Source organism: Macrotis lagotis, chromosome X (genome assembly GCF_037893015.1).
Source record: "Macrotis lagotis isolate mMagLag1 chromosome X, bilby.v1.9.chrom.fasta, whole genome shotgun sequence".
Lineage (NCBI taxonomy): Eukaryota > Metazoa > Chordata > Mammalia > Peramelemorphia > Peramelidae > Macrotis > Macrotis lagotis.
In genome coordinates this window covers 219,204,499-219,218,741 of record NC_133666.1, presented here as the reverse complement: position 1 = coordinate 219,218,741, position 14,243 = coordinate 219,204,499, and the positions used below count along the sequence as shown (strand labels likewise).

At 31.6% G+C, this 14,243-nt stretch overlaps 1 protein-coding gene across 4 annotated transcripts in view; it reads right to left on the bottom strand.

The window, feature by feature from the left end:
• Nucleotides 1–14,243, bottom strand: part of MCTP1 (multiple C2 and transmembrane domain containing 1) — a 528,212-nt gene that overhangs the window by 292,966 nt on the left and 221,003 nt on the right. For 2 of the 4 annotated variants that reach the window (XM_074200502.1, XM_074200500.1), the window contains exon 6: nt 12,583–12,621. The exons of the other annotated variants lie outside the window; for them this stretch is intronic. In XM_074200502.1, coding sequence (XP_074056603.1) covers nt 12,583–12,621 — 39 coding nt within the window. The remainder of the gene's footprint in view (nt 1–12,582; nt 12,622–14,243) is intronic. 4 annotated transcript variants of the gene reach the window in all.

The following is a 14,243-nucleotide window of genomic DNA, read 5'->3' as shown; positions in this document are numbered from 1 at the left end:
TTAAAAAAAAGTCACCTAAATATCCATGATATAAATGGTAAATTTCCAAAAATCAGTGTTTCTCTTGACAATGAATTTGTTAAGACAAGACAAAGGAGAATCTTGGGCTTAAAATTTCCATTAGAGCAGTGATTCAAGATAGTAATTTAGTTTTTTTTTAAGACTAAAAATCTGTCAAATTTTCATGAAAGTTAAATGTAAGTGGTAACTGTTCAAGATTGAATTTTTTCTCTCTCCCTCAGTTCTAATGATAAATCATCTAATTTCTCATATTGATTCAGAAGATCCCTGCATAATTACATTTTTCTTTCTCCTTGCTTCTAGGGAGGTAAAAAATAGAATAGGAAAAAATGAGAATCCTAGAGATTTTTCTTTAATGCTCAGAATTTAATATTTGAACTTCTTCATTAAGTCTAAAGATATGAAAATTTTAGTCAAGTTTATGTCTACTAAGTCCTTACATTATAATTTACCTGCCTCATTCTGTCTTTATTCAACAACATTTTGTTATCACTTTATAACTGATATTCTCATATGAATTTTTGCTTTATCTTCATCTAAAAATACTTCTTTTCTCTGTGAAATGTTATGCCATACACTACTCTGTGTGGGTATAAAATTCACAGTGAGGCTATCAATGGAATCTTTTATCTAATTTTTCTAATAATGTACCCCGAACACCTGGCATCATGATAATAATTTTAACTTGAGTATTTATTTCATAATAAAATATAAGATAGCAAAATCATCTACATGTACAAAATCATCTACAAATTTCAGGGCAAAATCTTTAAAAAATCATAATTATAGATTTTAAAGTTATTTTTAGAATGCAATCAAGAAAAAAATTGTCAGTGAAAGCATCCTATTTAAGCATATCCATGCTAAAATGGAAAAGTTATAATAGAAGAAAAACAAAGCCAACAAAAACCCCCATGACAACAACTTGATGAATACAGCTTCTTGAAGTTAGTAGGATCAGGAGACTAGTGCCTTTTCTTTGTTCTTTTTTAATACTAATTATCAAAGGTAATACCACCTACTTTTAAAAAAAAATTGCTTCCTTCTAGTCCCCTACAGTCAAAACCTCACCTCAAATTGAATTTGAGATACAATAAAAATGAGCTACAAACTAACAAGCAATAATTATTTTTTCAAAGATAAAAAAGGGTCCAGATGATCCTTATATAATTACATTTTCCCTTCTCTACAATTTTCCATGAATCTAATAAACAATAAAAGCATTTCAAACAAATTTCAAAGTACCTTGAAAATAAAAAATTGTTTAAAGAAAGTCACCAAAGGTTATTAGTATTATTACTTCAATTACATCAATTTAACAGTAGCAGGAAAAAATGAGCATAGGCTATTATTTCTAAGTAATTATAAACTTGAAAATATGTTCTATATATAACAAAAATGCATAAAAATCATAATCAACATATATATATATATGTTATGAATAAACTAGTCATTTGTATTACGAACAACTTGGGGTGGGAATCAGATTCACAAAAAATTATTGTTCTATAACTATCTAAAACCAACTTAAAATATTAAGCTCAGATTATGAGCTAAATTTCTAATACATTTCATCATGGTACTTGAAATTCCAGTCTTTTTAATTCTATTGAAATAAAAGAAAAATTCAAGTCTGTCAGGATGTACTTTTCAAAAGCAAAAATTTCCCTTTATTAATACTAGATAAAGGAACTGGTCAAAAAAGTATGTTTATTCAGTGTGAATTAGCTGGATTTCATTTCTTCAATCTTAGTCATTGATGACTTCTCCCCTACATTAGATTAAGGTACCAACAATCTAAGCAAAGATAACAAAGAAGGTGAATGTTAAGAATTTACCATTTCAAATTATTTAACTTATATGCCTGTTTCTCAAATGGAATTTCTTTTCTTTATATTTAATGCAAAAATGACCCCCTCCAAAACTCTGAATTGTTCTTTTAAAGATTATGGAAAAGGGGAAGCTCCATTTCCCAGAGGAGCCAGTGTACAGTTATCCTCGGCACTACTTGGTTTAAACTTTTATTTTTCTACTACATTCACCCTAAACTTTTTAAAAATTTTGTATTGTTGATGATGCAATGGGAAAGTATAGTCCATAAAAGTAAGACTTTCCCATTCTAGCGAATGTAACCTACTCATGCCATCATCTCTTTTCTCCTTAAATGATTTCATTTAAACTTCAGAATCAGTCATTTTTAAATGATAAAACAATGTAACCTATGACATAGAATTCATGTTTGTCTCTATTATTCTGGTAGATGGTATGTTCTTTTTTCTTCTTTTTTAAAGTCAGTCTAGGTTGCCTCTTGTTATGTTGAAGAGGCCTCCTCCTCAATGTTAATAAGGCCAGCATGCTGGATAATGCATGCCGGCCTTGCGAAAGGCAAATCAGAGCCCACACAATTAAACATCTTGAATTGGGCACAAAGACACCATGTAATCCAGACACTGCTGAAGATGACACTTTTGTCCTTTCACTTTGTGCAAAGTCATCCAAATCTGTTCCCACAAGAGTCCACAACATTTAAAAATTCAGCAAGATCAGTGAAATGACAATAGCCATTTTTTTATGGAAATTCTGCCCTCTCCTCCAGTTATAACTTATAGTAGACCAAATTATGTGTTGTTTCATACTATGGGAAATATTATTAAAATCAAAATGAGATATAATACATAAAATTTTTAATCAGAGAATTTTATATAGGAAAAATAAGTACCTTTTTAACATTAAACATAAATAATATTATTTTAGATAAATTTGCTATATATTTATTACCATATTTTTTTTTTTAGATTTTTTTGCAAGGCAAATGGGGTTAAGTGGCTTGCCCAAGGCCACACAGCTAGGTAATTTTATTAAGTGTCTGAGACCAGATTTGAACCCAGGTACTCCTGACTCCAAGGCCAGTGCTTTATCCACTATGCCACCTAGCCACCCCTATTACCATATATTTATGACAGAAATCTAATAGGTTCAGTGGAATTTTACAAATTGTCTACGGAAACAATGAGTTCATACAATTTATGTTATCTGGAGTTTTAATTTGTGGCTCATTTCTATAGTGTTTCCAGTTAATTTGAATTTCAAATAAGGTGCTAAAATAATTTTTATTTAAAATTTTAAATTCTTTTAAAATTTAAATACATTCAGATATTTTCCCCCCCTCTGATCATATAAGACCAAAGAAAAATAATTCTTTTTCACTAGGTAAGGATATTATGAACAGTTAGGATTTCATTTTTTGAGGGGTATTTTTAAAATCACCTATTTACTCCCAGAATACAAGGTCTTGTTACAGAGCAGTTGATAATTGTTAAATAATGACAATTTTTCTTCATTATGTCTGAATTACTGTGTGAGACATTTAAAAATGTGTTAATCTGTTCCTCCACCTTTCCTTAAATTAAAGCACTTAGAGGTTTTACCAATGCATTTTTAATGTGTCATCCAGTGTGTCAAATTTAACTATGCCCTGCAGACTTAGAGCTGAAAGTGCTCTTTGGTTAAAATTAACAATATCCTTGCCAAAAGCTTTATTAAAAATTGCTTCATTCAGCTAAGAACTAAGAAAGTGGTGTTATAGTTCATTAAATGATGCTAAGTGATTACAATAAAATCATTATAATAAAGATATATCCCTTTAAAAAAGATATAAGCCATCAGGTAACAGAATATAGCAATTAGATATATTCACATTGGTCTAATTTGCAAAGAATGAACTTTCTTAAAGAAATAAGTAGGAAATACAAGGTGAACATGTTAACATTACCAAAGTGCAGTTTTTCATCTGATTGAATTCAGATTAGTTTGTTATCACACTTTCTCTTAAACAAAAACCCAACCTTTTGAAAAGCAAAGCCATTATCTCTGACACCTTAATATAGCCAATTATTTTATAAAATATTTTCTACTTTCAGTTTTCCCTCCATATAATTTATTTGCATAATACCCATATTGTTCTCTTTTGGTCTTAGCCTTTTACGCTGAATAATTCCACCTAATAATAAGAAAAATTGTCTTTAAGAGAAAAATATCTCAAAAAAACTTAAAGCATTGTTATTTATCAGCTCAAATTAATCTCATCTCATTATCCCAACTCTGGTCAGCATAATGAATCCAGTGTTTCTCATATCTTATGTTTGTGAAAATAATAGCTTTTTTCCTATAACAATTAAAAGTGAGTAAGATTCCAAGTCTTCTCAACAGAAAATTTGATGTTAGAATTTGAGAATGAAGATTTTTATACTCACCTTTAACTATTATTTTATGGAGTTAATAGAAAATGTCCTCCACAAATAGCCAAATACAATTCATAATGACTTACTGGTCTTATTAGGCTTACTAAAAGCATTCATAAAATTCAACAAATATCTTGAATCAGATATTTTTTCTTTTCAGAGATGTTTATATTCATGCATATTTTTTTCCTTGCTTCCCATTTAGAGTGGATGATGTTTGGTTTTGGTTAGATAACACATTTGCTTCAAATAACATATAAATCAATCTTGAACTGCAATTACTATTTCACTGTCCACAAGCTAGCTATTTATCCTTTTGATTTCAACAGTAAATACGACCTCACATTATGTGAGTGCCACAAGTAATAAGATTTCAATTGAGAGAACCTATTATTGGCAGTACGGCTGAAACAAAAATAAGGAAAGAAATCTCATCACTGAAAGTCAAGATGATGAAAATGATGAGCAGGTAGTTAAGTAATGGGAAATGCCATGAAATGATTCATCCCATATAGAGGGGAGACAGGTATATTAAAAAAATAACAATGCCGATTTAGCTTTTCCTTGTGTGGGTATATCACTCTTGAAAGGAACTGAGTAAAGGAAATGTGATTTTATACCACAGAAAACATATAACATCATTATATGGCTATATTTAAGTCTTTTCAACAAAGTTGAAGGTTCTGCAATAAGACATTGCATTCACAGAAAATAGCTCAAAGACTGGCTACATGCCAGATACTGGTAGAAAAATGGAAGAATCCAATCTTATCTGAAACAAGATTCTAAAGGGGGGAGAGGGAGGAAGGAAGGGGGGAGGGGGGAGACAGGGAGAGAAAAAGGAAGGAAGGAAGGAAGGAAGGAAGGAAGGAAGGAGGGAGGGAGGGAGGGAGGGAGGGAAGGAAGGAAGGAAAGAAGGAAGGAAGGAAGGAAGAGAGGGAGGGAGAGAGAAAAGAAGAGAAGAGAAGAGAAGAGAAGAGAAGAGAAGAGAAGAGAAGAGAAGAGAAGAGAAGAGAAGAGAAGAGAAGAGAAGGAAAGAAAAGAAAAGAAAAGAAAAGAAAAGAAAAGAAAAGAAAAGAAAAGAAAAGAAAAGAAAAGAAAGGAAAGGAAAAGAAAAGGAAAGGAAAAGAAAAGAAAAGAAAAGAAAAAGCAGGCAGGCAGGCAGGAATGGAGAAAGGAAGGGAAGGAGGAAGGAAAGAAGGAAGGAGGGAAAGGAAGAAAGAAAAAAAATTGGCTTGTGTTTTTACTATAGAGTCAACTCTGACTTTTGAACATGGTTAAAATAAACACATAGCACCAGAATTCAAAAGTAAATACAGATAGGTATAGTAGGATGTATACATAGCAATGTGAATCATCATACAATAAACAGCAGAGAAGATAATAATAAGCAAATAATTAGCATTATATAGAGCTTTAAGATTTGTGAGAACTTTACTCATTTTATCTTCACAACAGCCTGGGGAGGTAAATGCTATTATTATGCCAATTTTTCCAGATATGGAAACTGAGAAACCCCTAGCATGGTGTTCCTACATCAAAGAAGGCACTGTGTACTCTGACTAAAGCAGAATGGCAGTAGCACAAAGGAAACATGAGATGCACAGATCTTGAGACATCTCCACTCAAATCTTCAAATGGATTAATTGTGCCCAATCCGTGACAGAGCCTTCCAAGCTCATTTGGACCTATTAGCTACAGTCAAATACATTGTATTGACTGTTACATAGTGAAATTATTGGTCCTCTTTGAGTATGATGTATGAACAAATATCTTGGGTACAGATCTGAACATAAACCTTCCTGATTCCTTAAAAATATTAATAACAAAATGAGGAAAAATCACATCAGTACCTGAAAGTATGTATTTCCTCACATCAATGACAGCAAATGAAATTTATTCAGCCTGTATAACACACTAACATAGCTTACTTGGTTAAGTATTCCTATATAGAATGTAGGGGAAGGCAACCATGTTTGGTGCTTCATTGCAAAATATTCATTCCTATATAAATAGATTGTCACTTAAAAGAATGGTTAAGCAAGAAATCTCAATTGTGGTTTATGAGTAAGATGGATAATTTGAAGGCGATATTGCTTGGAGGAAGGAAGATGGAAAGAATATCTTCTTTGGCATCAAATTTGACACAGAACATTTGAACTTCATAACACTAAATTCCTAATAAACTCTAAGAGATAATTCAATCTTTCTGTTTGTCCAAAATCATCCCTGACCAGCTACAGAGAATTAATTGGAATCATTATTAGAGCCACTGATGTTCTGCAGCCTTCAAAAATAAGCATTTAACAGTTCAGGTAGGAATTTATTCCCAGGTTTGTGAAGTTTTAAAAGCATTTTTAAGACTTCATAATTCTAGGAATTTTAAATGACTTTGAAAGTCAGAAAAAGAGAAGAAAATTAGCTCCTACATGGACATGAATTTATTTCCTGTTGGATGACTGATTTTGAATAATTGTATACCATAGGTAGTTAAATTGTACAGTATGGAACATAGGATTTGGAATCAGGAAGACCTGAGTTCAAATCCTGCCTCAGACACTTTTTAGCTACGTGACCCTGGGCAAATAACCTGCTTCTGTCAGTTTCCTTAGCTATAAAACAAACTAGAGAAGGAAATGGCAAACCTCCCCAGTTTTTTTTCCCAAGAAAACCCCAGTTGTGTCACAAAGAATCAGATATGACTGAAACAACTAAATTACAACAATGCACACCTGGCCATTTTTATTATTATATTAGTGTATCATAAATTATTACTTTATTACTGTATCATTCTGGTTATAATTTCTGCTATTACTAGTATTTTTAGACTAAATAAGCAGCAGTGTTTTATAAATTTACAGGAAATTTAAATAATAGGGAGATTGACATTAGAATTTATTCATACTAAAATGATGCTATAATTTTTTTTGGATTGGTGGGAAGGTTGTTTGTGCATGTTCTTAATAATAATAATGATAATAATAATAACAGTAGCAAAGAAGAAGACATGCTATAATCTCTCATGTATTACTAGAACAGAATGAATACTAGTTAAAAAAAAGATTATTTAGCTTAAAGGTGACATATTTTTCTCCCAATATGTTTTATTTCTTTCCAGTAAATATAACATTTCTGTACACTGTTAACAGATGCTGATCCTAAAATAATACTCTTCTGCATCTCACATCCTTCTCCCTGGAGTGAAATTATACTTCAAAGCATACATTTTTACTAGAAAGACAACCTCAATACCCACTTGCAACCACATTAAGTTAGCACATAAATTTCTTCACTTGGATCTTGACATTCGTCTAGTGACTTTATTTAATTTCCATTTCATCAAGCTAACCTTCAAATAAACCACTATTCAGGATATAGAGGCGGGTGTGAATACATACATTTCTCTCTTTTTCCCAAGTACCTACACAAACAGCGTGGTATATGAATATATGTATATGTATTCCCTATGTACTGAATATAGGTTTTAAATTGTGAGCATTATATAAATCATTATATATTTCTTGTATAATCTATAATATAAATTGTTACAAATTTATTTATGTATAATTTATATATTTACATACACATATATACTTATTATACACATATATAAATAAATACATAATATATGTATATACACACATGCACATTCACATCTTATCACTTGTGACTTAGACCCTACCCTTCCATTTGCTTTCTTAATCGAACCACACTCTCATTTTTTTTATAAACATTTCCTGGACCAAACATACTTGATTTGGATAGATAAAGAGGCAGCAGGAAGGTTGAAACTGGCTTCTAAGTAAATCAAGCCTTTGTTGTATGATGTTCATCTCTAGGGGGGAAAAAGAACCTATAGAGCTAGAAGGGGTCTCAGACGCCATTAAGTTCACCTCCCTTCCAACTTAAGGGGAAAATTGGGACCCAGGGAATAAACTGCCAAAGGTAGACAAGTCAAAGGCAGGATTTGATCTGGTGTCCTCTGAATTCAGAGTCAATGTTCTTTGCATTGTGCTATGAAGCTTTCCTATTTCTTGTTGATTAGAAGGTGGGGGGAGGAGAGAGTAAAATGGAACTATTTAGAAGTAGATTTTATCAACCATTTCCTTCAACCCAAGATAGACATTTTCTCTAAGTCTAAGACAGCTATACATTCTCTAGTCCCCAAGAGTAATATTTTAAATTATTGCAACAAACAGTCAGTGAATAGACCAGGATATCATGCTTGACTTGGGGAATACAAAGGAAAAAATGAAATAATCTATATATTCTACTGTACTCTATGTTCTACTTGTGGAAATCAACATGTATAAAATGAAGTTTAATAAAATATCTATTTTGAGGGGGTAACTGTAGTGTTGTGATAGAAAGCTGAATTTAGAGTTAGGAAACCCTGAGTTCAAGTATTGCCTTTGATATACATTTGCTATATACCAAGAATTCCATACAGGAATGAAATTACAAATTGATTCCAGCCCATTAAATATTTAGTAGTAATGTTAAATGATGAGAACAAAATAAAATAGTACATTTTAATTTTTAAATTGTGACCTATAATAGTAATATGCAAACTAAAGAAATTTTGTGCAAAAAAAAATAAACCTGCCTCAGAAATTTCTATCATGTCTTAAAAAGTTGTCCCAAAAGTGATAGTATAGTTTTAAAGTTTAAAATTTTAAGTTTTGTAATGGAAACATTTTCTCTGTTCATGGCAAAAAATGATGCAACATATACATAAATACTCACATGCATTTATGTAAACAAGAATCCATACCCACACACCAGATCTGTGATTCCATCTGTAAAGAGATATTCCAGGGCATTGGGGAACATCACCACCAGCTAGGCCCACCAGGAAAGGGCTCCTATGGCAAGTATGTTTTTTAAAGAAACTAGGAATTCTCTGAAGCTGTGGTGATGAAGGAGAACATTATGAACAAGGGAAATAGTCTTGACAAAAGCATGGAGGTAGGAGATTAGCTGAAATATGGAATGTGTGAAGCAAAGGAATATAAAATCCGATTGGAAAGATAGGTTGAAGCTTTTAAAGAGCAAAGAGAGTGGAGTGAGTTTTATTTCAGAGGTGAAAAGAAGCCAGTGAACAAGGTAGTAATAGGGGGAAATGATATGATCAGTTCTGTGCTTTAAGAAAATCAATTTTGTAGCTGTTTGGAGAATGGGTAAAGAAGGGAGATCCCAGAAGCAAGGAGACCAGTTAGGAGGCTACTGTAACACTGCAGGTAAGATGTGATAAGCCCTAGCTAGGGTGGAAGATATAAAGAATAATTAAAAAAAAGATTGTTCCTAAATATTTCTCTAGTTCTTATTTGGAAGGTATCCAAATTACACCTACTCCATTTCTTTTAAAAATCTAAGACACATCTCCAACAGTAATTTCTTTGTCTTGTGCCTGATGACAATGTTTATTAATTCTAATGCCATGAGACTTCCACTAATTTGAAAACCTCTCCTAATGCCCTTGCACTCATCTTCTATTCCCTAATCAGACCAGTTACCAGTAACTATATATAATATAATTTAGTTTGCTACAAAATCTGTGTTAGGTGCTTCTTTCAATGACAAACCATAAGAATTCTCTCTCTATGGCACCTTGTAGCCTTTCAGGGAAATTATGGATGTCTATTATGTCTGACCAGATAGTAACTGTAACATTAAATTTTCTTGCTATGGTACTGAGAGATCTATTGTTTCTGTTTTAGATGTTGAGGAAGTTTTTCTGAAAGAGACACTCTAAAACAAATGCTCTTGTGTGTGTGTGTGTGTGTGTGTGTGTGTGTGTGTGTGTGTGTGTGTGTGTGTGATGGACCCCATCAGCAGACTGGGAGATCAAGTTTACAAATTATACATCACAACAATATTTTTAAACACATAGAAGAAATAAATCATGTTGAAATACTATTATCAAAATAAATATTTTAAAATGTGTTCATGAAACTCAAGAACCCTTGTTAAAAGAAAAATCTAGGCACCCCTTTCTTTGCCCTTTAAAGCCCTTTTACAGTCAAGTTTCAACCTTTCTTTCCAACTGGATTTCACATCACTCTGTCTCATTTACTTTATATTTCAAGTAAACATGACCTATCTCCCACCTCCCTGCCTTTGTCCAGACTATCTCCTACTTTTGTAATTGTCTCCCTCTTCACCACAGCTTCAGAGAATCCCAGCTTTAAAAGGTGACATTACCATCATCTAGATACTTAAGATATGATAAAATTATGAAGACAATCTTGTATTCGTTTGCATTTCTTTGGTGAACATATTACTTTATGATTCAGTTTAGAAATAAAAATGACCTATTTTTTCTCTCATTCTATTTTTCCATTAAACCTCATTATAGTAAAGAAAAAATGGATCTAAAAATGAATCTAAAAATTTGAAAGACCATATACAAGAATCTTGCACATACCTGTGTGTACATACAACACTTTAGTGACATACATTTTAGTGACAAGATAGAGAAAAACACCTGATATGTTATTCATAAGAAAAACTCTTGAACAATTTACAATGGAGATATTTACTCTTTATTTAATTTTAATGAAAACAAGCATATATTTTTTCCTGACTTTCCTTATCAAAAATGATTTTTAAAAAAGCGCAATATACTCATAATAAGAATTTATTCTTTGGGGGGTATACTAAAACAAAATACTAAAAATAAATTCATTGTTGCCAAATACAATAACGTATCCTACTATAATGCCACAACTGAATTGTTTGGAAAAAGCAGAATTCTATATCTGAGAATGCAGCATTTTTATTGAGACCTATTATAAGTCAAGGTATTCCCAAATCTTAATGCTGTGTTTTAAGCTGCTTAAAGTGGAAGTAAGACTTTTGGGACATGCTGTGTTCTCTACAAAGAAGAAAAAGTCTGATCACATGCAATTTAAAAAATAGTGGCTATAAAATTAAAAGTTTTACTATATAATATTAAAATGTAACTATAAAGAGAGGAACATAATGTAAATAAAAAAAAAGAATTTTCAAATCCCTGAAAAACCCTTAACTTTTACCAATAAAAACTGAAAAATGGACAGCCCTGTTTAGACTAAATAATCAGAAACATGGAGAAAGTATAAATTTTAAGAGTAATCAAAAATCAACACTGGTATTCCTTTCCAAATTTCTTTACTTTCTAACATGAAATATAAAGAAATTACATGCATCTATTAAGAAAGACAAATCTGACTTTAAAAGTTGCCTATAATCTTTGCATGACAAATTGCCTTTGGATTTGTCTTACAAAGATAAATGCACTTAAGGGAAGAACTTAAATGTAGTCATTAACTTTAAAAATAACCATATACACTACAAATATTTTCTTTTTTCATTGTTAAAAGAAGTTATATGTTGAAACAAAATATTTAAAAAGAAAAAATATTACATTAGAAAGGAAGAAAAATCTTGTCATGTAGCAGGGTCTAAAAAAAAGTTGCCATAATTTTTAAAAATGAGTATTGATTTTTTAGAAGAAATAATGAGCAAGAAATACTGTACAAACAAAATTCCTTTGCTCTTGCTTCATGATTCCTTTGCTCTTGCTGGCATGATACTTTAGCTTCTTCATCATAGTCATCCACATAGAGCAAAAAACTGATAACCATATAGTGTCACTACCACTGAAATAATTAGTTACTTGATTAAGAATTCAAATAAGGAGTCAAGGATAAAATAGCTTTTAAACCCAAACTATATGTATTCTCATCTCCATTGTCCATAATAATAATAATAATAATAATAATAATAATAATAATAATAATATTGTTCTGAAGAGAGAAGAAGCAGCTGGAACATTCTACTCACCATAGCAGAATATGCTCATATATCAAAAAAATAGGAGGGATGTAGGAGTCAGTTTGGAGCACTCCACTTATTTTCCAAAGTAGAAATGCAATAAAATTGAACAAAGGAAAAATTTTTTGTTTATTGGCACTGGCCTCATGGGACCATCACTTGGTTTCTAATCAGTTGCACTGACAAAGAGATTTTCTAGACCCTGTTGTGTGACAAAGACAAAATGCTCAAGATGATGTGAAGTTAGTAGGTGAAAGGCAAAGCAGATCCCCCCTCTGAGACATTGGTGGGGTTCACTTACTGGAATGGTTTCTCTTTTTTTAAATGCTTCACATGATTGGATTAAAATGTATGAGGGGGAGGAGGTTGGGATTTATTGTGATTTTTTTTTTGATAGTGATGAAATTTGATGGTAGAGTTTGCAGGATTATGAAAAAAATTTAGTAAAACAGCTGACAGTATTTTTCAGAAAGAAATGCTGAAAGACCACATGCTAAATTACCTTACTTGATCTTTTCCAACTCTTCCTCATTAGCATGGTCTGTAAATGAAATAAAGCAATTTAATTACCTTTCCACTCAGATACACAACAGGGCAGCCAATTGTCCACCTTTTCCCTAACAACAACAACTATGCAAGACAAAAATAAAAATAATAACAACAGAACACAACTAGAAGCACTTTTCACACTAAAGCAGTCTATTTGGTGAGATTTGGGTAGGTTATTTTTTTATAGAAAGAATTTCAGACACTATTAGAAATAAGACAGCAGGTCTCATCTGTGAGATGATTTTGAGCTTAAAAAGTCATGAATTTCTTAAAGTTCATCTTCTGTATTATCAATCAATAACACATAAATCTTTGACAATTTTTTCTTACTAATGGATGTAACATGAATATTCACATGTCATAGTGTCTCCATAAAAGTGGGTTTAGTGTAAACTTCTTCAGAAATACTTTGAAACTACAAGCTTACCCTCCAATGCTCCATCCTCAAATCCAATCCAATAATAGATAACCTTACTTACAGGCTAGCAAAAGTTTCTTTAAAAAATAAGGGGCAGCTAGGGACACAGTGGATAGAGAACAGGCCTTGGAGTCAGGAATACCTGAGTTCAAATCCAGCCTCAGGCACTTAATAATTACCTAGCTGTGTGGCCTTGGGCAAACCACTTAACCTCATTGTTTTGCAAAAAATAAAAGTAAAAATAAGTCCATGGTCTAATTTTTATGGATGGATATAAGATATTTGCCTATTGTTTTTGTTACTGCTATTACTACAGCAGCTGTTGCTACAAACCAACTGCTTCATCAAAACTTTTCTTTCAAAACAGTATTTGAAGCCTGAGGGGAAGAGATTTCTAACCAAAAAGTCTGTCTTCAAGATGGCTCTGTCTTTGTAGAATTCATGCTGTGTGCCTCAGAATTTTTTCTGCTGCCCAGCTGTAAATGATAAAGGCCAAAGACAAGGCTTTTGTCCTTCTAATGAATTTCAGAAAAGCATTAGTGGCAAATGAAAGGGTTTAATATTTTAAACAATGAATCCTCCATATCCTAGCTTATTTTTAATGTCTCCTTTAATGTCTTTTAATCTGCATCAACAAGTAACACAAAGGAAGTATTGGGAAAAAAATAATACAATACTTCAGGAAATGTTTGTCATATCCAGGTGAGAGGTTAAAGTCAAGGAAGTATAATAGAACCTACATGGAGAACCATTTGGTATACGGAAAACAATGAGTTGATCTATTGTAGAGCCAACACATGAGAGTTTAATTACAAAATACCAAGAGGCTTTTACTCTTAGGTAGTCCAATGCCAAGGTTTCAATGTATAAATTTTTAATCTTAAACTTTTAGTGAAACTGATAAGATTTTTTATATTTTTACATTTTATATATTTATATATATTTTTATATTCATACATAGTAATTATATATATTAATGTCATTATTAACATTCCAAAATTCAGAAAAGAAATGTTTATTAAGATTATAAAATATTATGAATTTTTTTGAAATGGACTCAGAAGACATACAAACACAATCCCTTCCAAAAATATAAAAAAGTATGCATGTATGTGCATATATATTCACATATGATACATTTTCACACATATATAATCATACATAAGTACATGCATACACATGCAAATCTATGGTAC